Source organism: Lepisma saccharinum, chromosome 17 (genome assembly GCF_977018435.1).
Source record: "Lepisma saccharinum chromosome 17, izLepSacc3.1, whole genome shotgun sequence".
Lineage (NCBI taxonomy): Eukaryota > Metazoa > Arthropoda > Insecta > Zygentoma > Lepismatidae > Lepisma > Lepisma saccharinum.
This window is the reverse complement of record NC_139245.1, coordinates 46321549-46347907: the sequence shown is the minus strand read 5'-3', so window position 1 is coordinate 46347907 and position 26359 is coordinate 46321549. Positions and strand designations below refer to the sequence as shown.

General features: G+C 42.5%; 2 protein-coding genes across 2 annotated transcripts in view; one reads left to right on the top strand and one right to left on the bottom strand.

The window, feature by feature from the left end:
* The window catches only part of ninaC (STKc_myosinIII_N_like and MYSc_Myo21 domain-containing protein ninaC), a 266558-nt gene that overhangs the window by 6969 nt on the left and 233230 nt on the right, over nucleotides 1–26359 (top strand). The window contains exon 2 of the mRNA XM_083139403.1: nucleotides 15783–15853. The gene's annotated coding sequence lies outside the window, so the exon portion shown is untranslated. The remainder of the gene's footprint in view (nucleotides 1–15782; nucleotides 15854–26359) is intronic.
* LOC146001397 (uncharacterized) lies at nucleotides 23031–23996 on the bottom strand. Its single transcript, XM_083138711.1, has one exon. It carries the CDS (start codon nucleotides 23994–23996, stop codon nucleotides 23031–23033), a length of 966 nt encoding a protein of 321 aa, XP_082994837.1.

Here is a 26359-nt window from a genome sequence, read left to right as displayed (position 1 = left end):
AAATTTCCTGACATGGTCTTTTTAGCAACTTCGTCAATGGAAATGTACAATATTATTTTTAACCGAAAGTTTGAAAATGGATTAAATAATTAATTGTGATACATTTATTTTTCCTCCAGCAGTTAAAATACTTTGTGTAAAGCCTACTTTGAGGTCTCCTTTCTGGCCACTACAATCGCTATAATCTTGGGTTTTACCACAGATAAGTGTTCCGGTGACGTCAGGCTTGACAGCTGTTGAAATTTAGCAGTGCCATCTCTTGTTCTGTTTGTCAGACTAAGTTAGGGTTACCAGATCGCTGTAACGGAAATGTAGGACATGCTGTCCCAAAATGTAGTACATTAAGTGAAAATGTAGGACACAAAACATTCTCAATAAATAATACATATTTCTATAGAACACGTTAGAGAATAGTTAAAAATTGACACTTTTCAGTTTTAAAATAATGAATTCTTAATGAATTTTTAAATGCAAAATTTCAAAACTTGCAATCATACTAATCAATGCACCTCTCATTACATGATTTAAGTGGTACTTCTCAGAGGAGACAATATTTATCAAAATCTCAGGTTTAGTCAAACAATATTTATGTTAGAGTGGACAGTCAAACTCTTTGAAATTATAGGGACCAGTGCCAAACAAACATTTTACAGACTTTATTGAAAAAATATTTATCTCGTGAGTCTGTTGTGCTGATGGTAATGAAAGTACTCACTCAACATTTGAATTATGACCTGTAATGGCAAACAAATATTCAGCAATTTCCGTTCGAGAAGTTTCATCTTGGGTAGTTTTTTTTTCAATAACAGGGTGTCTGCCAAAATAACACATCCAGAATCCTTGAATTTTTCTGAAATCTTCCAGACCTTTTTTCCGTTTTTCTTAACGTTTATTTATTCGACCCCTACTTAGGTAAAGTTGGAAATGAGTAATTAAGAAAATAAATATTTATTTAATGAAATCCCCTAGCAAAGAGCCAGTTAACATGAAAACTGAAGCTGAATTTAAGAAGAGAATTAGATCCGTTTTCTCGTATTAATGCATCCTGAACTGTGTTTGGCAGATAACCGAGGCTTTGGCGTCTGGACTCACAGCCGGTATAACTTTATGTGGGGCTTGTGTCGGCTGTCCCTAACTGTCCCTTCATCCATTTTATGTTACCACCATTCATCCTCATCTCCGCGAATAGTCAAAAGGACAGAAGAAAGTGAAGTAAAATAAACTAAATCAACCAATCAGTCATTATGATAACAAAAATTCTTGACCACGAGAATAATTTATTGCCTTTTTATTCACTTCTTGACCTACTTGTTGATTTCTTTACTTTTTCTTGACTTCCATGACTTTCTTGACTGGCAGACACCCTGAATAACTGTGTTCTCTATACCCCTGCTTTACAATCAAATTACGTATATTGAATATTTAATAAGAATGGGCAATACCTTGTTCCATCAGTATAAACCCTAAGGCAAGAAATTCTGCTCAGGCACTGAACAGTGACGTTATCAGAAAGTGGTCCCAAAACTTTGTTCATTAATTGCTTCCGTTTTCCCGTTTGTTTAATAGCAGGAAAAACTTTTTTCCTTTTGTGCAATGACTGAATCAAAATAAATTTCACCATTGAGTTTGGAAGCGCAATCCATAGACTTGTGACTTGCATGATTTTCTTCTGTTACCTATTGTCCTAATTAATATTATGTAACGCTCAATGTAGGACATTTATTATATTTTTCAAATTCCTCCTGGACGCCGGACATAAGGCTAAAATGTAGGGCATGTCCGGGAAAATCCGGACGTCTGGTAACTCTAGACTAAGTGGAAGCAAGATTGCGAGTGGTGCCTCTCAGCGCTTCTTAGCGGATTATTACAAAACTTCTTGCGAATGGGGATTCTCAGCAGGAGGTCAATGCACCGGTTTCCTGCCTTCGTTGCAGTTCTGCTTATATACCCTTATCTGTGGTTTTACTCACAATATAAACAAATTATAATATGATGTACGCGTAACACAACTGTGTTTTCAGATGCTGGCAGACTACTGTATTATGCAAGACCCACTCTGAAAGGAGGTGAGTGACTTACACAGAAAAGCCTTGAAGTAAAAATAAGGAAAATTACATTGGCAGTTAATTGCTTTTTCCCTTTGCTTCAGTAATTTAATGTTACAAATACCCTGTTGTAATTTATGAAAAAATCAGCTTTAATTTTAAAATCGAAAATTATTTTTAGCTATTTTTTTTATAATTTTTATGTCATTTTTAAATAATTTTATGGTCATTTTAGTTCATCAACTGACCTTAGTGTGGTTGAGACTAAATAAATATAAATGTGACGGTGCTTTTTACCGATGTAATGCACTTCGCAACCCCTCATAGTAAGTTCCGCTCCCACAGTTCTGTTCCCGCCCAGGGATTTCCATCAACGTCTCGGCATGCAAAACAATATTGTTCAGATCGTACGTGAGGGATAGGCGAGTGTGGCGTATTGGCACTTTCAATCGCATTGTTCCATCAATAACCAACTCCCTGCTTATGCATAATTGTTATATTAATTGATAATGTTTGATGGAAGTCACGTTTTCGGAATAATGGAGATCGTGCAATACATTGACACCGACAACAATGATTCCTTCAGTTTAGTACTGCAAGAGATTGTTGTTGGCGCAACTCCCACGATTTCAGACACTGTTTCCAATTCAACTTCTTCAAACATTGAGGCCAGACATGTATAATCAATGAAGAATTGTTCATTAACTAGCCAAGTACCGGAAAGAGAGTTTCGATTATGCGATTAGAATGCCAGGCAACCGATTGCCTGAGTGAGCAAAATGTTCAAGTTATTTCACATAATCTTGCAAGTAACCACACTACAGGTGGGTTTCATGTGACGTCAGTATGCGCACAGCCGCCATGTTTGCGGCCAAATTTATTGAGAGCCATAATGAATATAAATCGGACATCTGCAAAAAATAAATTATAAGGGGTGTTAAAGAAAGTTTGGCGTGTGTTCATAAATCACTGTTCTGTGCACACGTAGCCCAATAAAATACATTTTGTTGTGTTGTATTGTTTATCGACTTGCAGGCTGAAGTCCCCGAAATCACATAATATCTAATTTAAATAGTATATAATGGTAATTAATTTTAGTTTCTTAGTAGGATTGAATATTTTGTGTTACAAATTGTAATATACTGAGAAATCCATCTTCAGGGCTTCTATCCCCCACCTTTTTCGTTTTTAGATGGCCCCCACCTCGAAATGAAATTCTAGATATGGGCCATCTTGATTTGGTGCAGTTTACTTCGCTTTTCTGCCACTTTTGGATAATAGCGAACATGAAGATGAGTGATTAAATTACGATATTTTGCTTTTCAGCCACTTTTGACTAATCGCGACGATGAAGATGGATGATGATATGATGAAATTGATGTCGTAGCGCGATGTGCTAACCACTCCGCTACGGAGTTTGGCAGTTGTGTTGTAGCGTTGTGTTGTATACATGTATTGCACATCCTTAGTGGCTTAGTGTAGCACTAATGTACAGAGTGATGGAACAAGATCTAAACAAAATTTTCAGCGACAGAGTGACATCTTCAATTTGCATAGTTCACGAAGCCTGAAATCTAGTGAATAAAATACAGGAGAAAAATCGATCAGAAATTGTAAATAAAATTATTCATATCAGTGAGATGATGCTGATTCTGGAGTTGGCAACCTGATTTCCTATGAGTTGACAACCTGATTTCCTATGACTTGGGAACCTGATTTCTTAGGAGTTGGCAACCTGATTTCTTAGGAGTTGGCAATCTGATTTCTTAGGAGTTGGCAACCTGATTTCTTAGGAGTTGGTAAATTTATTTCTATTCATATCATAGGACCACGTGACATTGTGAGATAGCCCAAATCTTTGACTCAGTATACTATGACAGATATCGTCATGACTGGTTTATCTTACCTTACCTACACACATGTGGGATAATTAACGGTGATTTAAACACGTCCATGTACCCTGAATACAAGTAATTCAGAGAATTCACGAAAGATGGAGTGTAAGTGCTGTTTAAATAATCACTGCTCACGTTAATATGAAAAAATTAATGTTGGAAGGCCCCAATCGGAATTTTAGGAATTAAACTATAAATTCTCAAGTTACGTCTCGTGTAGATATCGACATTATGATAAAATCCATTTTGATTCATATTTAAGCTTTCTTGTAGCACTTTTTGACGTTATGTTATAATATCCTTTATTTTTATAATAAATGCCGCGAAAAGTTTGATGTCGCGTTCGTGCTAAATGTCGTGGTAAAAGGAAATGGCGGACGACGCTTTGCCACTAAAAAATTGAATTCTATTGCGAAGTTAGCATAATGCAAAGGTAATCTTTCAGCAAAGGTAGAACTTAGAATGATGTAAAGTATAAAGGTTTGCATCAAGTCACAGTTATTGATGAAGTACATTGACAAAATTTATTTTGATTTTCAAAGTTGCTTGTCCATTGATGGGCATGCTTGTAGCGTACAAAGACGTTATGTACAATCACCTGTGCTGCTTATAAATCCATAAAAGGATTGTGTTATACCTTTGATAATTGGGTATATTTAAATGTTCCGTTATTTCCTAAGTAGAAATATGTCAGTTTGAGGCGGTGTTGCCCAATGTATCCACAATTTCATATTGTCAGCATATGCATTTTGAGGTAATCATCAGCTGTTAATGCTGAGACAAACGACTGTTTTTGTTTGTTTGAAGAAGTATCAGAAGTTGCCTGTTGCTCATAAGAGACAATCATGTAAAATTTAACATCGGCAACTAATAAATAAGTCCAATAGATCATGAATTCTTTTTCACTTGAAATATACATTTGAATTATTCTAAATTCAGTGCATGATTCCATGTTCTACTATATGTGTATTCTCTTTCAGCAGGGAGGAATTTGGGTGTGCTTTTGATGTATCCAACATTATCATTTGTTTTAAGCAAACTCACCAAGTGGTTGGAGATCATAGTGAGATATTTCTCATCTACGCTTATCACTGATCTTAGACAGTATTAAGGATTTTGTTCTGTTGGGTTTTTATGAATAATTAAATTCATCCACGTTTCTGAGAAATAAATATATTCAAGAACGAAATTGAGTTGTCAAGGATGAGTGTAAGTTTGGGAGTTAGGGTAGTAGTTGACACTCCAGAAGGGTATAGAAATATATTGAAGTATTATTGAAATTTGAACCTGAATATACATAGGGAACTTCAGAATTTGTGAAGCAGTAACAATTTATTCTTTTAGACGAATGGTAGTTTCTTAAGCACCTAGGTTTGTGCATATATATAGTGGGATATAATAGTTTATTTCTTTGGAGATTGAAATTTCCCTCTCAGCAGTACTTCTATCAGCGCTTTCATCGTACCGGGTATGACACAAGAGAGCCATCTGAAAAATACAAGATTGAAGTGGTAGTAATTTTGATGTCAAGGGAATCTGTTTTGGGGGCTCTCGTGACGTGATTGTGTGCAGGTAACCCTCACCTCTGACGTACCGTCATAATACGCCACTGAAAAAGATATATAACGGGATTAGTGGGAGAGTACCGCAGTACAAGTAAAATTAGTCACTGAAATCAGTGACGATACACAACTAGCATAAGTCGCTTCCTTGCAAGTCGTTATGTGTGTTGCCTAACTACGGCGGTGGCAGAACTTGCCATTGAAACGTTTCTATTAAAATCTACTTATCGCTGTAGAGTTAGGCAACACGCTAGTATTTCAGGATCTAAGTGTACCATTTTTATTGCTGGTGACTGTACATTACTTCCGAAATTATCACTACACAAAACTTACTTTCGGAATTACCCTCGTATTTTCAACTATCCCATTAGGCGAGGCTTCTTAATGCACAAAACCTGTGTAAATGTCTCTCCCAGTCATCATGTTATAACCCATGAAATACAGGGTTCCGCGACTTTTGAAACTAAACTAATTAGCTAACTCTCTAGCCTTCTTAAACCCGAAGGTTTATGGCTGCAGCAGCACAAGTCTTCCATCTGTCCCTATCCTGGGCAAGATCAATTCAATTCTTTCCATCCATTATCCCTCCATCTTCGTCTTGGCCTTCCTACTGGTCTCTTACCACCAGGTTTCCCAACAAGAATCCTGTAAACTCCTCTTTCCTCTCCCATTCGTGCCACATGGCCTGCCTACCTAAGTTTTCTTGATTTAATAATTCTAATAATATCTGGACATGAATACAAATTAGACAGTTCTAAATTATGTAACCTTCTCCACTCGTCTCCTCATCCCTTTTACTTCCAAACATTTTTCTAAGGATTTTATTTTCAAATACTCTCAATTTATGTTTCTCTTTTAGTGCGACTTTTGAAACACGTTGTACAATTACATGAAAACATATCAGAATAAGGACTTGATAGTTGTGTATGTATTTTTAAAATTACAAATGCTTAGAGAGTGCCAGAGGATTCAATTTCCGGTTCATGCTTTTAAAAACTATTTATGTTCGGCCAGCCATGTCCACGCTCGGCCGACCGTCTGGAACGGAGGTGCTGGAGTGTTTCTGGAGCCAGGTGAACGACACGCGGAAGGGTCGGTCTTTGCGAGGCTTCTCAAGATGTGGCTCTGGCTGGGCAGTTGATAAGCTTCCTGCATCGTAACCTTATAAAGCCACAATCCAAACCCACGTCGAATGCGTTGCATTTCGCTCACAGGAGAAGCCAACGCACCTCCACGCGAATCGCATTTGTACGTTTTCTAAAGGACTCCTCCATTTGTTCACAGTATATTTTATATTAACTTAATGACGCCCCTCCACACACAGACACATAATTATTTGCCTTCATTTAATACTGTTAAACTTCGTAAAAATGAACTTGGTTTACAACCCCCCCTGAGCCTCCCTCCCTTCTAGCTAAGGGCTTGCTACAAAGAAAATGCGAAACACATTTCCACCTCACTCCAATATCATGTGAATTCAATCGAATAAGGAACGTGGGTTCAGGGCCAAGAATCTAGCCTTTACTGATCAGAATGAGATTAAAATTTGCTTGGATCATAGAATACATCGCGGTAAATCAATTTCAGTGATACTCCATTGTTAGTTTCTTTTTCAACATTCTTTTTAAAAGTTATTCAAAGACAAAAATGGTTATCGGGGGTCATTTTAAGTTTTTTCTGATTTCATTGGAAATGTTATTTCTTTTTAGATTTCAGGGGGGGCTGTAGCCCCTTCAGCCCCCTTCTGCGTACGCCAATGGTTCACACCAGGATTTGAAATCGTCGAAAACTGGTGGGGGAAAAATATCTCAATTACAGACACTTTATACGAGGGATGCTCAGAAAGTAATGCCCTACAATTTATTTTCTCTGAAACTATTTATTGAAAATGAATTAAAATCACTCACAGTATAACTGAATGTTTTCTTTACACATAATGTAACATACAATGTTTTCTACATAGTCTCCATCTATGCGTACGGCCTTACGCCATAGCGAAACAAAGGCATGAATTCCTTCCCTGTACCAGCTCGTGTCACTGCGGCCGATCATGCAGCTCAATTTCTTCACTCCCTGAAGCCTTAAATCTCTGCACCCAGCATCCAACGGTGCTCATATCGACCACAGAACCTCCATACACAGCACACAACCGTTTGTGAATGTTTCTCTCACATTTCCTCCGCCACTAAGAATTCAATTACAGCTCGTTGTTTATAACGTGTGTCACTCACAAACGCCATTTTCATGCACCACTACTGCGGCGCTATCTGTCGGACGACCATATACTTACAGACATGTCGGCATTAAACTTCAGTGTTGCTACCTTGCACAATGCTCTCTTCATTCAGGAATGAGAAAAAAACATGTGGGACATTACTAGCCCTCGGATTCCTAAAATAGGTTCGAAAAACCTTAAAATAGGTTCGAAAATTCCTAAAATACGTCCTAAGAATCTTAAGTTAGGCTCTATAAAACCTGAAATAGGTTCAAAAAAACTGAAAATAGTTCAAAGTTCCTGAAAAATGCTGATTAGGTATAGTCACCGGGAATGAAAATGGGACACCTATATCATGAAATACACACTATCATGCATAACGTTGTGTGTATTGCCTAACCCTACGGAGATGGCAGAACTTACCATTGGAAATTTGCTATAAAATCCACTCTTCGCCGTATTGTTAGGCAACAATGGTTTTTCATGTTATCGACAGTCAAACTCCGCAATTTTGTCTGTGAGGATCATCTTATATGCTGAAAATAATATTTCAACAAAAACATAGTCAGTGGTGCAAACTTCAATGCTGAAATGTTAGTTTGCAAGGCGTGAATGCCACAAAGCACCGAAGTGACGCGAAAGTGAGCAAGACCACACAGATCAGACCACTTTGGATTGTACAGGTAACAGTGGCGCCAGACATTTTGCCGTGTTTAGTGGTTTTAAAAAACATCGTGAACTTGGAGGAAAGGAAATTAACAGAGAGTATGTTTCAAGCACGTTCGTCATTGAATTTTTCCGTGACCAAGCAAAGCAAATGCCTCTGTGTGACGTAAAAATCCTGTAAAACCTTTAAAAATATATAAAAACTCAAATAAAGGCTTGATTTAAACCTAAAATAGGTTCTAACAAGCAAGATAGTTTTTATAGGCACTATAAAACTTCATCAGTTGTTGTGTTTTTTAACGAAACGCTGACATAACTTACTATTTCTTACATACCTGTAAAGGAAAAAATAGGTTTAAAACCTAAAATCAGAGCTGGTCTAATCATTACTTTCTGAGCAGCCATCGTATATATATATACAATATGAACTGTGGTCCTCCTCCGTAGCCGAGCGGGTTAAGACGTTCACTCGTCTTGAGATCGTTCGCTGCGGGACGGCGTAGGTTCGAATCCGGCTCTGGTCGGAATTTATTCGGCCTACGTATAGGGCCGGTGGCAACCCACCATCGTGAGGAAATTGGGGAGCTCCGAATGAGTGAGCGGTAACCCGGTCGAGAAAACCTACAACGGCTGGGGGTTCGTCGGGCTGACCACCCGACACCCCAATACTGGTCTAAGATCTCCACGCTATAACAGGTGACGGAGGAACAGTGTGGGAGGGAGACCAGCAGTCGGTAGGTAAGCCAAGGCTCTCAAGGGCTGTCGCGCTATGGGTTATTAATATGAACTGTGATGTACATATTAATGATTTTGTTACATATAAATCACTAAATATTTTAAAATGTAGGCTACATTATTAAATATATATATATATATAGGAATTCATTTGCTACTATACATCAAATATTTATAAAGTAGCAAACTAATTGTTTCACCAATTAGTTAAACATTCCTTTACTAACTGGTTAAAGATATTACATAAATTACGAAATATTTGTATTATGTATAAGTTTTTTTTGTTTAGCTTTGCTTTATATTAATATTAATCTATTAAATTTCAAGATTATATTTGCCTTGCATCCTTGTTTGAATCTTACTGTGTTGTGTATATTGGTATTGGTGTAGATCTGTATATGATCTCTTGAGAGAGAGTGATAAAGTGAACATGCAATATCCACAAACATACCCCATTTACTGTGTTTTCGATATTATCCTTAGTAAAGTTTCAAGTCAAACCTAATTGTTTGTCTTATGTTGTTTTAACAAAAACTTTTGCTCTCTTTAAATTTTTGATGGGGGAATTTTTGAGGCTAATATTGTTTGTGGGGGGATGATTGGGGCCAATTTTGTTGGTGGGGGAAATTCCCCCCGTCGCCCCATGATTTCGTACCCTGGTACTCAGTGTTATCCAGAATGCAATCTTCGCATTGGTTCACCACTGTGCTACAACCTTTTCTTTATCACCGCAAGGCCGTTACGATCGTCGAAGGCGAAAGAGTCGAGAAGTTACGTCGCTGCCAGTGCTACGGAGTCCGCTTGGGTCTCCTTTATCGCACAACACGCTACCAACTTCATATTCTGACGTCAGACGCGATTGCCTACGTTGTTTAGGTTAGGTCTGGTGGATTTGGTTCCCTTAGCAATAGCCATGTCAAACTTTGCCTTGGCCTCACTTATACTTCATGCTTGAAATTCTATCTATACATTTGTAGTTATCTCGTTTTCTCTTTTCTCGTGAAACAAGACACGAGTCATTCAAACCTCACCACATTGACAATTTTTTTCCTATACACGTATACATTCCATTAGTGTAGGTGTGGTGTCAACTAAGCAAGCTGATTGTCAGGTTTCTTCTGAAGTACAAAAGTATCTTGGGAGCTGGGGGAGGGCAGCGTGCATACTTTGAGTCTGAGTCTTTCTTGATTTTGAAGGGTTTACCTTGAAGAAAAGTCAGTTTCAGGAAAGGTTTTCAGACAACCATGTCGCTGCCCAAGCCTTGTGGTAGTAAGAAAAGGACTATAGAAGAGGAATGTAGACTTTTTCGAGTGAAATGCTTACTTTTGTTGTGATGTGAATAGTGAAAAGCGTAGAAATGTTGTACCCTGATAAAGTTAATTCATTCAAAAGTATTTCTTTATCATGAAATCAATTTGCCAACCTCTGTGGCCGAGTGGTTAGCACAGCCCGTTACGACACGTTCTAATCCTGGCCCGAGCATGGGTGTTATTGGTATGCGTCCCTTGATCAATTTCATCATATCTTCACTCATCCTCATCGTCGCCATTACCCAAACGTGGCAGAAAAGCGACGCTAAAAAAATATTTAAAAAATCAGAAATACAGTGGAGGAGAGGATTAATGACTTAGTCAACGAATAATTGAAAGCGAAAATTCTTCGTGTTGTTTCCTTTTCTCACAAAATGTAAAAGTACGGACGTCTGTAAGGGAGCTCATTTAGCTCTCTTCATTCGTGGATGAAATTCTCATCTCGATATGACAGTAAAACTACTTGAATGATTCCTTTCCGTGACACAAGAGCTGATATTTTGAAGGAAGTGGAGGCCATTTTGAAAAGTTGCAGTCTTCCTTTATCTTATAACTTATTTTATAAAGTTATAATTTGTCCTTCCCAACTTCTCAGGAATACCAGGAATATTTGTCCATAATAAAAACACTAGTACGTGATGAATTTGGAAACAGGTTTCAAGACTTCAGAGAGTGCGAAGGGCAATATTCTTGTTCACTGCTCTGCTCCTTTTTCATGTACAAGTTCTGACCTTCGAATGGAACTTATTGAATTACAGTGCAACTCGTATTGAAAGAGAAATATCGCGAGGTAGGCTTTCCTTGATTTTTCTCATATCTTTCATATCAGTGTCCTCGAATAAGCTATTTTGTTGCAGAAATTTTATTAATTTTGGTTGCACTTGCCTTGGTGAAAAGTTGTTTTTCATCATGAAGATTAAAATAACAGCCAAACGATCAAGAATGACTGACTTGTCGGCATTAAGAGTTTCATGCTCACAAGAAAAATATTACAGACTTTTGAGAAGCTAGTTAGAAAAAAAAGTGTCAAATGTATGGGAAACGAAACTACAATTGCTCACAAACAGTTTATTCCAAAAATGTTTGCATAATTGTAACCAATTTATGCTCGAAAGTAACATGTAAAATACTGTCTCCACGGAAAAAATATTTGTTGATTTTATTTCAATAAAACATGCAAGGATATTATATAAAATGATTTTCACAAAAAATACACACGCACGTAATCGTGAAATCATCCAAATACAGGGTCATATGTGAGGGGAGATGTAGGGAATTTCTGAACCTGGTTCTTGCGCTCCCCTGCGGTTGCTAATTTGTGGCAAGTGGGGATGGGTAGCTCTGTATATAATTTATATATCGATGCTGCAATACATAATAATCACTGGAAACCCCCCCCCCCCTCCGTTAGGGTCGAACCACTTGGTTCTGGACTTCAAGGGGTTGGGGTTCTAGATGTGCGGCCCTGGGAGTTTTGATATTATCGTTATGCGGCCCTACTCAAGAATTGAGTTTGACATGGCTGTTTGCGTAAATACACTGCATATGTATGATGTAACCCTACTTCAAATAATAAATAATAATAATAATAATAATAATAGTAATAATAATAATAATGCTTAAACAAGCCTAATCTAACAACGAAGGCATTTAGCCTAACAATGAAAGCTCTTCGCGGTGACGTCAGAACGCGATGTTGCTAGCGCGTTGTGCGATGAGGGAGACCCAGTCCGCTTCGCCCGTTGCGCACTTTACGGCCCTGGCCTTGCGATACTCGCCGACCTCCAGAGATTCCACGCTGACTGCGAGCGCTCTGCATGAATGAAAGCATAAAGCGATTCTGTCAAGGAGAATCGCTGTGGTGGTTATTTATGCCCGTTTTAATGCCTCGGATGGGCACGATTCCTGCCCCTAAGTCCCTCCACGGGCGGTTTATCGCTCGTGGTTTCAGACTTAACGACTCTGCGAAATGCTGAGCGTGTTGTTTTTTACACTGTGTTTGCTAAATGAATCTCTGTTAATCCTAAACCCGAAGGTTTCTTGTCGCAGCAACGTGTTTTCCATTGTACAGGGTGGGCCACGAATAAGTGGACCGGCTCCATAGTACCCCATGCCAGTGTTTATTGTTCGTTCAAACTGTCAACCATTTTCAGCATCTCTTATGACAAGTGACTATGTTACCAAACCTTTAGAAAGAAACGATTATTGTAATAACTGTAATAATGTTATTAATAAAGTAGAAGTTATGCATTATAAACTTGCTCGTTGTTTCAGTCTGGGGCTACTTTTTCGTGGTCCACTCTGTACTTTCCTCAGCAAGATCCATCCGCTTTTAGGGGGGAGTCCGAACCAGAGTCTCAGAAATAATAATAATAATAATATAAATGTTTAAAAAATTAATATTTATTTATTTAAAGATATGACACTGGCAAATGCCCATTTACAGTGTATTGTATTATCACATTGTTTGTTACACAGAATATGCAATCAACAGAGTCGATAAGGTACAATAATATTATGATAATATGTGTTAAAGTAATATAAAAATTAATAAGAAAAAGTAACATGAAGAAAAATAGAAAGTAGCAACCTGACAAGTGAGGTTAGATCTTACACATGATATGACAAGAATAGAAACAACCAAACAAAAACATATGAGCCAGGCATTACATATAAATGATGAGGTATAGAAATAATGATAGTAACTAGCAATAAACTGATCCTTATCGTGTAGATTGTTTTCACTGTTATTTAAAGTTCAAATCACCAACCCTGTGACCTTCTGTAAACAAAACCACTTGCATGCAGAAAGCATTGCAGACTTATAGAAGTAAAAGAAGTAAAATAATCCACACGAAATCCAGCGTTGTTACAGGATTCATTATATAGGTAAAACAACGGCCAATTTGTAGTATGGGATACGCTGCCGCAAATGACGTCTCACTTTAAACCCAATGCTCTTTCTTTTGTACTTATTGCTTCACCTTTATGGTTAACTCTTTGCACCAGTAATCATTTCCCACAAATTTGGCTTCTTTCTTGCATGCGAATTGAATATATTTTACCTGCATTTTTTTTAGACAAAATGCTATAACATGGTAATGTATATTTCTAAGGTTTGATATAGATAGGAGTGTATTTAAAATTTGTTTGTAGATTTTATGTAAATTGTATCTTATGTAAATAAAATATATAATGGGCATAAACAGCCATATGCAATGCTGTAACAAGTCCAATAAATATATTGATGATGATGATGAAAACAAGACAAAGAAAGTTCGTAAATTTATTGCGGTTGGAAACTTTGACAAGCATCCTAATAACCATTTTTGTTCCGCCAAATATAGTGCACTTCGTAAAATAACTTGGTGACATGGCAAGGCAAGATAAGTGTGAACATTTTGTAGGAATGTGCATTGTAACTTTCAATGAGCTTAGAGATTTGTGTACATAATGATATTTTATAACTGGTTATTTTCTAAAAATAATCATATGAACAGCAAGAAAGTAGTGCCACTTAGTAATATTGCCTGACTTGTCCTTAGAAAAATAACATTGCAAGTTCTATGCATGCGGGAAGGTCTCCGTGTTCTCCGAGCTTGTTTTCAAAGCACCAAAGTAGCGAGAAACAGTTTCTACTCAATATGTATGTAACGTTCTGTCAGTGGTATCCTGAACCAGTAAAAGAAGTGGTTAAGTTGGTATCCCAGTGCAGTGGTGTGTCAGTGTTTGCAGTTTTAAGGGTTATGAAAGAGAGAATGACCGGGAAAGTAACAATGTATGCGGCTGCATATTCGTCTGATGTTTTGAGAGCGGGTTCTCACATTCAGAGGCTCTTATGTAAAATGAATAGGTGCGGCGAACTATGAGTGTAACAGCAGATGATTGCGGTCATGAATCAGCTGACGCGGAGTGATACATCGAATCGGTGAGACGGTTTGTTTACAGAAGGTCTCAGGGTTGGTGATTTACACTTTTTTTTATCAATAGTTTAATAGATTTACGTAATCGCGAAACTATTGATAATATCTAGATAGCAGTGAAAGCAAACTTCATGAAAATTCACGTCAATGCTCTAGAAGGAATTCTAAGCGCATGTAATTTTTCATATTTTGGAATATCACAGCGGTTTTTCGAATGGAGAGGGAAATTTTTAAAAAATCGCCCATTCGGCTGCCAAATGTCCAGCCGAGCCTTAATTCTTTCACTTGAACAAACCAGGTATGTACATAGAAAATGACTGAACTGCTAAATAATGTCAAATCTTGTTTTGAAAGTAAGTTTCAATTTCCCTTTTGAACTTTCCTAAGCTTTGGAAGATGTCCACCTTACCATATGATTTTGCAATTTCGTTATACAACCTACATATTTTCTGAGTGAAATATGTAAATTAGTCAATATTGTATTATTATTACAGGAATAGGTAAGAGGACGACGTGAGAATAGAGATAGTATAAAAGCACGTAGTCATTATTTAGCTTACGTGTAGGTGGCGGCTGGCCAAGTGCAACAAGTGCAGATGTTTTCACCTAATTTTGAAATTAATATTGACATCTTTCATTTGCTTGTTAAATTAAACTATTTCCCAGCAGAACGCACACGATAATACTCAAATAATACGCCGCTCGGCGCTACGCACGTGAAGAGTTCATCGTAGCTTAAACAAACCAAGAGCAGACGCCGCCAGGTTGCGGAAGACTTTAGCCGGTTGTCATGGCAACGGTGACGTCACCTTGCGTTGGAATTGAACGGGTGTCGCCATCTAGGTGCAGCAGTTCTCTCGTCGACAGAAAACATTGCATCCAGTGGTTGTGGCAAAATCGTTGCGTTCTCGCGAGATCTTGTTCCGCGAGTGTGTTTCGCGTTTCCTATCGTGTGTTGTGTTCATGTGTTGAGCTGTGGTTTGTACAATGAACCCAGTAAATGACTTAGTGTGTAATTTGTTGCAGACATCATTTTCCAGATGGACGGATGAAGACAAAAAAGACGTTTTAAATTGTGGGGGGCCCACTGACACTTACTATTTGTTTTTCATTGCCTATAAATGTACTTCTTCACCTGTTATTTTAGGCACGAGCCGCTACTGAGTTACGATTGCTGTAACTTGTATAAAAACAACAATGGCTGGCAGAGAACGAAGCACGTGCTGGCCCCAGCGTTCCTGTTAGTGGGTGGAAGCACTTGATAGCTAACCGAAACGAGAACTGTACAAATATAAACCTTCTGGCCTATGGATTTCTTAGGGGTATGACAGTAAAACCTCGCGCATAAGACAGTTGAAATAACAATCTGCCATCTTCTACGATTTTATAGATGTCTTCAATTTGAATATAGTACTTATTTCTTCATTGCAGGTGACTCGATGATGTGGTGGTGACAGTATAGTGCTGCTTTATCATGGTGTCTACATGAGTCCATTCTACCGGTGAGTGCAATCTCCATTGTATGCATGCTTATTGCTATTATACTATTATGCAAGAGGTGGGGGTGGGTGTGGGGATTCACATGTGACGTAATCAGTCAGTGATTTATCCACACAGCCCAAACACTCTCCCAAAGTTCCTATACTTCCCTCTTAAATTTTCGAAAAGGTCAAATTTATTGTCATTTTAGCTCTAAATTATTTACCATTAACACCCGCGATGGTATGTTTCGGATAAATCATTGTAATGAGAATTCAGTTCAAAATGTGGCATGGTCCAGTAATGCCACTGGCAACACTGCCAGAATGAAGAAAAAAGGATCAGGTTAGCAACAGTATCTGGCGACGCAAAGAATAGTAATTTGCTGAATGAGTGGAAGACATCGTTCGACCTGTCTCCACTGTGGCAGTGCTGCAAGCTGCATTGTTATTTTCTTCCAGGAATTTAAATATGACGCGTACGTACAGTCACCAGCAATATAAATGAGGCCCCTCACGGTGTTATGTGTGCTGCCTAACTCAACGGCGATGAACAAACTTGAATGCAAAGTTCTCAATTCGCCGTAGAATTAGGCAACACACATTATCTCTTGCAGGGAAGCGAGTATCTCAGGATCTTCCAGACAGCTCTTGCCTAACAAATATTTCCGTCTTACTTTCGCATGCTGCCCGAGCTATTGGTAATAACTCCCAACTTGACACTATATATTTGGATATTTCGAAAGCCTTTGACAAAATTAACCATAAATTTCTTCTGCATCAATTATCATCCACATTTAACATCCATGGAAATTTTCTCTCTTTACTGCAGGACTACCTCCATGAGCGTGAACACGTGTTGCTCTTTCAGGTTCCTCTTCTAACTTTCTTCCCGTTTTGTCTGGAGTTCCTCAGGGAAGTGTCTTAGGCCCAATCCTATTCCTTCTGTACATGGATGACCTCCCTGAAAAACTGTCCTCCTTCCCTATCAATATACTTTTGATTGCGGATGATTGTAAACTCTTCAAGGAGATCTCATCGAATCATGACGTGACGATTCTTCAAAATGCTCTCACAGAACTTGTTAAGTGGTGTCGTCAGTGGAATCTTGAATTAAACCCTCAGAAATGCTATTTCCTTACTTTTTCCCTTAAAAAGAACAAAGTGGTGTCTGCTTATGCTATTGAAAACAATTCAATCCAAAACGTTTCCACTCAGAAGGACCTAGGTATTATCATGGGTGAAAAACTCACTTTTAATTATCATATTATAGCTAGCACTAAAAAAGCCATGCGCCTTCTTGGTCTTCTACACAGATTTAGTGAAGTTCAAAACCCATCATCTCTTGCCTTATTCTTTAAAACTTACGTCTCGCCCATCCTTGAATACTGCTCCCCAATTTTGGCAGTGGTCTCAAATACCAATGTTACCAGAATAGATTCTGTTCTCAGTTTCTTTCTTGCCATTGTTCGCCATAGAATACCTTCTTTCCGACATGTATCCAAATCAGACACTATGCCTGCTCTGAATATTCACTCTTCATCCTTTCGCCGAGATCTAGCTGACATGAAATTTTTATACAACATAATAAATAGCAAAATCAGAACAGATCTCCTAATCAGTGAATTCACACTTAGGGTACCCCAAAAGCAAAGGCGCAACCTGCAACTCTTCCACAACCCAACCACTAGGCTATCCCTTCTATATCGCTCCTTGTTTTACAGGCTGCCAGCAATCTACAACACACTTCCCCTGGATGTAGATATTTTCCTTCCAGAACGTAATTTTTATACATTACTGACCAAGAACATGTAAATCTATCCCATCTTATTATTGTTTTTATCTTTTGTTATTTTTTGTTTCTACTTTATGTTGTTTCAGTGTAGAATGGCCAAATAGGACTGTATCTGAAACTCTGAGTAAATAAATACATCTCATTGCATTGCTGGGTACTGTACATACATAACTTTACATGGGATTTTGGGACAGACGGCGTCCAGGATGTAGGTTTCTAATTGTTATTGCTGGGTACTGTACATAGGTTTACGTGGATTTTTGGGACAGACAGTGTCAGCTACAATTTACCTACAAGAGGAACTCGCGAGTGTGTATTGTCGTTTTCGGCACACCCTACACATTCCTTTCAAAACTACAGGCTTATTTTTACAAGGCAAGTTTCAGTCTACCTTGTCCCAGTAATATACACAGAACCATGCATCCGTTACATGTCCTCTTGTGCATTGATGAACGTTTGAGCCAATAGTGGGGCAGAGACAGGAAATTTGTACGGCTTGCGACGAAAAAAAAGGAAATCGAGTTGCTGCTAACAGTACTTGGAGAGACAAAAAAGTCTTGCTGGCATGACAAGTTGTCTTCAAGCGCAGCGAAATAAGTAAAGAATGAAGGAGGTAATGGATGTCGAGGGGGGAAGATTGCCTGATAAGTGTGTCTGCGACTCGCCTCTTCTTCTTCAGTCGTCGAAAATGTCAGTGGTTCAGCTGGGAAGCGCTAAACACCATTCTGGACACAAACCCTCGCCGTGACATTGGTACTTTATTGCAGTGTTGCTAAAATATCCACCAACTCATAAATTCTAGTGATTTCCATTGGGTTCCGTAACAGGACCTGAACCTTTTTTATCGCACAATTTAAATTCGGTCCAAGTTGCGTATTGTTTCATTGGAAAAAAGGTTTCCTGGACCTTATTTAAATTGATCCTGAAAAATAGATTCGTGGATTGTATATTTAAATTCATTCTGGAAAAAGGAATCCTGGGCAGTATTTAAATCCATCCGGGAAAATGGTTACTGGACCGAATTGAAATATTTTAAAGGTAAAAAGGTTCTTTACGGTCCAGAACCCATTTGCACTTGCTGATTTTCTCTCCTGGACCGGAATTGAATTTATTTCAAATTAAACAACCCGCTTTATTGTTATCCACAGCTTTGGTGATCCAACATCGTAAGTGATCGGCTTATGATTTCTCCCACCGAAGTTTCCTGGTTGGCGTCCTGTTCTTGGCATGTCTCTTGAATTGTATTTTTCATCGCTTTTCTTTCACTATCTGTAAACCGCAACGATGAACATCGTTGATGATTACATGAAATTGATGTATGGAGACTCACAATGGAGTCGAACCTGAAGTGGCGAGATCGAAAGTCGACGACTTATCGCGCCCAGTCACTGTGAGTGCTCCTTCATCCATTTCATCTAATTATCTTTCACATCCTCGTCGTCGCGATCAGCCGAATGGCTGAAAGCGATGTAAAACTATGATAAGTTTGTTTTTATGTGATTTTATTGTATATATTTCGCTAAATCATCGTCGCGATTAACTTCCGAGTCTTTGCTTCGGAGTGTTCAACGTTCACTTGCTGGTTGCTGTGTGTATTTTGATTTTTTTGATTTAGTTTATTTTACTTCGCGTTTTGTGCCTCTTGGCTAATTTGCGAAGATGGGGATGAGTGATGAAATTGATGAATGGACATTCACAAACAACCAAGCCCGACCGGGATTCGAACCCGGGACCCTTGGCGTCGCAGCGCGATGTGCTAACAACTCGGCCACAGGGTCGGGCTGTTGCTGTGTGTGTGTGTGTGTGTGTGTGTGTGTGTGTGTGTGTGTGTGTGTATATATATATATATTTTTATATATATATATATATATATATATATATATCTTGCTCCGCAGATCAGTGTTATAGAGTATAAAGTCTAACATTTTAGCATTTTTGAGGCTACTCCTTTGCAACAAACATTTGGGAAATAATCACCAAAACAAAGGATGTTGGCTTACCTTCTTGTTTATTCTAGACGAACACTACAGCTACACTACAAACACTGAGTAATACCGAAGGAAAACACTGAGTAATAACGAAGGAGACCGCTCCAGTCGTTGTCCTCGCGATGCCTGGAAATCTCCCTCTCTCTGTTTTTCGTCCCCAGTCTTTCACCCCTGCTTCCAGGGGTCAAATCACCTCGCGTCTGGTAAGGCGGTTCCTTCTCCCCCCGTTAGGTGGCAGCAAAAGTCAGCGGCTTTCGGTGGCTGTCGCTACACCAGCCCCCCACGGAGAAAAAGGGTTACACCTTGTGTGGGAGGCGAAATGTTACGCGTCGACCAGAACGGGTGACGTAGTCACCTCTTGGTGACGGACTCTCTTGACGTTGCGCCGATGGTGGTTGGTTGGTGGGGGGGTGCGTTGGTGTGTCTGAGGAATCCTTGGTGTGTGGGACGTCCTCCGTCCAGGTGTAGGCAGGTTTGACCCGGTCAATGCTGACGCGGGTCTCACGACCGTTGAGACGCAGGGTGAAGGTCTTGCCGTCTTTGCTTAGGACTTGGTGTGGTCCGGAATACGGTGGTTGGAGGCTGCCTCGTACGGAGTCGTCACGGAGAAAGACGTGGGTGCAGGTTGACAGGTCCTTGAATACGAAGGTGCTGGGTTGATAATGACGGGAACCGGATTGTGGTCGCAAGCGAGCCATGTGTTGCCGAAGTCTGGAAATCAGGTCGGAAGGGTCTTCCATCCGGGTGGCTGTTGGTGGCACGATGAGCTCTCCTGGGAGTCGGAGCGGTTCGCCGTACACCAGTTCGGCAGGCGATGCTGCGAGGTCATCTTTGATGGCTGCGCGAATCCCAAGGAGCACGAGGGGCAGGGCTTCTATCCAGGTGGAGCCAGGGTGGCACATGAGTGCTGCCTTGAGGTGGCGGTGAAAGCGCTCGACCATGCCGTTGGCGCACGGGTGGTAGCTGGTGGTGCGATGGCGCTCGGAGCCGATGGTCCGTCCTAGTTCGCGGAAGAGTTCTGATTCAAATTGCCGCCCTTGATCTGTTGTGATGCGGGCGGGGGAACCGAATCGCGAGATCCAACACGATGTGAAGGCCGTCGCGACGTCCGCCGCGGTGATGCGTTCCAAGGGGAAGGCTTCGGGCCAACGGGTGAAACGGTCCACGGCTGTCAGGCAGTACTTATAGGGTCCCGCTGATGGGAGAGGCCCGATCAGATCGATGTGCACGTGCTGAAACCTTGCGGACGGAGGAACGAAATTGCCCAATGGAGCGTGCACGTGTCGGGAAACTTTGGTGCGCTGGCAGTCTTGGCACGATCGGGCCCAAGCGCGACAGTTTTGCTGGACTCTGGGCCAGACAAAACGCGACGCGATTAGGCGCGCGGATGCTCGGGTACCGGGATGACTGAGGCCGTGCAAGGCATCAAATATGCGTCGGCGGTGCGCGGCGGGTACATACGGCCGGGGTTTCGCGGTGGAGGTGTCGCAGTAGAGCTTGACTTCGGTGCCAGGTATGTCCATGAGCTGGAGGTGGAGGTCGCAATCGCCGTTCAGGAGCTCACGGAGCTCATCGTCCTCTTCTTGGGCGGAGGCGAGGGAGCGCAGATCGGGGGAGGGGGTGTTCCCGCGAACTGCATCCACCCGCGATAGCGCGTCCGCCACCACGTTAGAGGTGCCTTCAATGTAGCGGATGTCCGTGGTGAACTGAGCGATGAAGGAAAGTTGGTTGAGTTGCACTGGAGGTAGTTTGTCACGCCGCTGCTGGAAGGCGTAGGTGATGGGCTTGTGATCCACGTATATGGTGCAGTGTTGCGCTTCCAGGATGTGACGAAAGTGCTGAACGGCTGCGTAGACTGCGAGAAGTTCGCGGTAGTACGGTGGCCACTCGGACTGCTTGGTGGTGAGTTTCCGGGAGAAAAAGGCGAGGGGTTGCCACGAGCCGTTGGCGAACTGTTGCAGGCATGCACCGACGGAGGTGGCGGAGGCATCGGTGAAAAGTCCAAGCGGGGCCTCGGGATGCGGATGGGCCAGGAGCGTGGCGTTGGCAAGGCTGGTCTTGCAGGCCTCGAAAGCTTGTTCTAGGTCCGGCGTCCATGGGAATGGCTGGGATCCTCGGAGGGTGGTGACGGCAGCATGCAGAGGAGCTTGGTGTTTGGCAGAGGATGGTAGGAAACGACGGTAGAAGTTGATCATGCCGAGGAAGCGACGCACGCCGCGAGCCGTGGCTGGTCGTTTGAAGTCCTGTAGGTCTGCGATGCGGTCGGGAAGCGGTCGTGTGCCGGCAGCGGAGACTTCGTACCCAAGGAACGTGACGCAGGGGGTCCCAATCACACACTTCTGGGTGTTAATCAGGATGCCGTGGTCCGAGAGACGTCCGAAGAGGGCGCGTAGGTGTTCGCGGTGTTCCTCGTGGTTGCGTGATGAGACGAGTATATCGTCGATGAATGGAAAGCAGAAATCCAGTCCTGAGAGCACTTCGTCGATGAAACGCTGGAACGTCTGCCCGGCGTTGCGTAGTCCGAAGGTCATGTATGGGAACTCGAACAACCCGAATGGCGTGGTGATCGCTGTCTTCGGGATGTCGTCTGGGTTGACAGGAATTTGTGTGTACGCCTTGACCAAGTCGATGACCGAGAAGACGGTGCATCCGTGGAGGTGGTTGCTGAAATCGTGGATGTGCCTCACTGGATAGCTGTCCGGAATCGTCCGGGCATTGAGGCCACGGTAGTCCCCGCACGGTCTCCAGCCCTCCGTTTTCTTGGGTACCATGTGCAGCGGCGAAGACCAAGGGCTGTCGGAGCGACGTGCGGTGCCTTCGCGCAACATGGAGTCGAATTCGGCCTTGGCTATTTGTAGGCGATCTGGAGCGAGGCGGCGAGGTCGGCTAGACACGGGGGGGCCCGGGGTCGTCCGGATGTAGTGAACCGTGGAGTGACGAACTTCTCGCGGCGTGCCGGCGGGACGCGTGAGCGTCGGGAAATCGGCTAGGACGTCGCTGTATGAAGAATCGTTCGACAAGGCCTTGATGCTGGGTTGCATAGTGTTCGTTGGCTGGCAGGGAGCCGAGAGTCCCGTTCGTCCATCGAGCAGGCGCTTGTTGCGACAATCCGGCAGCAGCTCAAAGTGGTCCAGGAAGTCCGATCCGATGATGGGCACGGAAACGTCCGCGACGACGAAACGCCATGAAAACTCGCGACGCAGGCCGAGTTTGAGGCAGAGGGGCAGAATTCCGTACGTCTTGATCGTCGAGTCGTTTGCGGCACTGAGCACGTAGTCGGTCGGATGGCGTCGGTCCGGGAGCAAACGTCTCGGGAAACAACAAATATCCGACCCTGTGTCGACGAGGAAGCGGTGGCGGCTATAGCGGTCGGTCACGTACAGGCGGCTTCCACCAGGACGGCAGCCGTTTGCCGCGACTAGCGGCTGCCGTTGGTGTTTGTTGTCGCGGGCGCGTACGTGCATGGGTCGTTGCACCTCTGAGCCTGGTCGCCGAAGCGGTGGTGATACCAGCATATTCCCTCATCTCTTCCTCTTGACGGCGATCTGCGGCCGTAGCGGCGCGGGCTGGTACGGTCACGCGATTGCGAGCGGCCACGGAAGGCGCGAAAGTCGCTTTGCAGGGACGCGACTTGACGAGTTAGCTCCTCGACGCGTTGGAGAAGCCGAACCGTGTCGGAGGCGGGCGCGAGTGGCGTCGCGGTCGCGGTCGCGCAGATAGCCGGCGGGTTGGGCGAGACGAACTGTGCGGCGATGTTGCTTGTCGCGGGGGTGAGCATGGGGGGGCTCACCTCCACGATGCGGTCCGCGAGCGTGGCAAGTTGGTCCAGCGGAAGTTCCGAAGACTGCACCTGCAGAATCGCTTGAACTTGAGCGGGCAGGCGTTGGAGCCACAACGTGCGCAGCAAGTCGTCACGCATGGGAGTGGTGCCTGCGAGTGACTGGAGGTGACGTAGGAACTGGGACGGTTTGCGACTGCCCATTTCTTCTTCCATCAGGATCTGCCGCAATCGTTGATTTTCAGACAGGGAAAATCTTCGCGTGAGTTCTGTCCGCAGCCGGGTGTAAGGGTCGGTTGCCGGTGGTGTACGTATAATGTCTCTCACTTCGAACGCGTACCGACCTTCTAACTGTCCCACGACGTATGCGAACTTCGTCTCCTCCCGGGTGATGTGGGCGATGGTGAACTGGGCCTCCACTTGGGAGAACCACAATTCCATGTCCTCGGGCCAGAATGGGGGGAGCTTCACACTCACTCGATGTACGGAGTCCTGTTGCGATTGTACTGCGTGCGGTGCTGGAGTCCTCGGTTGAAGTGCTTGCTGTCTGAGTTGCTCGTTTTCCCGCCTGAGTTGGTCGAGCTGCGCTTGAAGTTCCTCTGTCATCGCGGTGTAGTTGGTGCGTCCAGAACAAAGGGGGATTGGGCGCGTCGTCTAGCGTGAACTTGTTCGATCCGGCTGGTATGGTACACAAAGGGGGTAATCACAATTCACGGCCCCCAAAAAAAAACGATCACGTCGGGGTCACCAGTTTGGGAAATAATCACCAAAACAAAGGATGTTGGCTTACCTTCTTGTTTATTCTAGACGAACACTACAGCTACACTACAAACACTGAGTAATACCGAAGGAAAACACTGAGTAATAACGAAGGAGACCGCTCCAGTCGTTGTCCTCGCGATGCCTGGAAATCTCCCTCTCTCTGTTTTTCGTCCCCAGTCTTTCACCCCTGCTTCCAGGGGTCAAATCACCTCGCGTCTGGTAAGGCGGTTCCTTCTCCCCCCGTTAGGTGGCAGCAAAAGTCAGCGGCTTTCGGTGGCTGTCGCTACAAACATATAGAACCATACTGGGTAGTTCAGGGGGACAGTTGAGGGGTGGGGGGGGGGCAGATGGATACTTTGAGAACATTTTATCGCTGCGTAACGCAATGTTAAAACTGCGTTGGGTTCGAACCAAGAACCTTGAATCTTCGATTGGGTGATGTAGTTATTCATCATTCATCTTTCAGATGGTTATCACTCGCTTGGTCTAAATGTGATATATGCGAGAGGTTACATCCAAAGGAATGGCAAACGAATTCACACGTACAGTAATTGGGTTTCTGTACTCTCCATGACTGAACCGATATTGATATTGATAAGAAGAGGATAATACTTGCCTCACAAATAGATGAAGGTTATTCCCACACTTGTCCTCTCGTTGTCACTTGTTCGACCTTCCTGTCAGAATTCACTCTGTTCACGCAACATTGTCCAATAATCGCTTCCCACTTCCCTGATCTCGCTCCCTCACGATTCCAACGCTCATTCCATAGCCGTATCTCAAGTCACTAACCAAACGTTTGCCTAATTGCTTATTCCGCATTCCTTTCTCTGCTTCCTGCTATGTTAAGAATAACATAAGACTTGTAACTTCTTACCCAATACCTTGGGAACGATACGGCAGTTTTACACCAAAAATTGGTGTGGTATTGGGTTTAAGCCAGCGCTTGAAGTGGAAAATGTTAGCTGGGGGAATGCTTCAATGGATTAAAACATGGAGACAATGAGACACGACTGGGGGATGCTTTGCAAAAATTTTGCCGGCGAGGGATACTATCCCCCCCACACTTCGAGCACTGATTTCAGCGTAATCGGTCATCGCAAAACGGGATTGGAAAGAGTCTTCATTGATTGATTTTTTTTTACGTTATTCTGCCACAATCGCAAAGATGAGAATGAGTGGTGATGAAATGAAACTTAAGAAGGGACACCCACAAAGAACACCCATGCTGGGATTCGAACCCGGGACCCATGTCGTCGTAGCGCTGTGTGCTCACCACGGAGGCAGGCGGAAGTAGTTTTTTTTCTTTCGAAATCAGTGACCTGGGGAAAAAACATAGATTGATGCGCAGGATGCTTATTAAATTAATTTTAAGAGTTTCTTTTGATATTTTTTGGGTTCATTACAGAATGGTTATAGACACTGTAACTAGAGCGTGCCTCGAGGCATTGTGATGGGCGTGAAGCACAGGCGAGATGTTACCGGTGTCGTATTCCATGGCGCTCTGCACAAGGTTTGGTGGACATAACTGATCCTCACGTGTGGATTTCAGGAGACAACGTAACGGATGTGGGTTTTTCGTAACAAGGTGAAAGAGACTCCGTGTGGAATCATCGGGTCAACAGAAGAACACGTGTCGAACCGAATCACCCCGAGGCCTTATGGGTTAACAGACCGTTTGTCGAAAAATAAGTTACGCGTGCAGTTCTTCAGGCAAAGTCCCCCGTGCACTAAATAAATGTGTCAAATGGTGTTGGAACTTCAACTGCCTTTTCTCAGCGGCGCAGCAAAATCTTCTTGTCAAATACAAGGTGGTTATAAAGTCTCAATCCATTTGTATTTGCACTTCTGCCATTTAGCATTGCTTTTCTGCCACTTTTGGCTAATCGCGACGATGAGGACGAGTGATGATTAGATGAAATTGATGTGCACTCACAAAGAACAACCATACCTAGGCCGAGGCTCAAATCCAGAAATTTCGGTGTCGAGATCACTTACAAGTTCAGTCACGGTATCGGCTAATCCATTGTTGTGAAAAATTGCAACTAGCTTACACACGAGTGTCTTCGAGGTTTGCGCTATAAATAAATATAATACGCTAAACAAAGCTATATAGTCACAATGTGCATTGTTCCCTTTTTGGATAACATATTTCTCCGTGGCGGAGTGGTTAGCACAGCGCGCTACGACGCCGAGAATTCGGGTTC

Bases quoted from the DNA above. Each gene is read 5' to 3' on its own strand.
- LOC146001397 (XM_083138711.1), bottom strand. From the start codon at position 23,996: ATGACAGAGGAACTTCAAGCGCAGCTCGACCAACTCAGGCGGGAAAAC.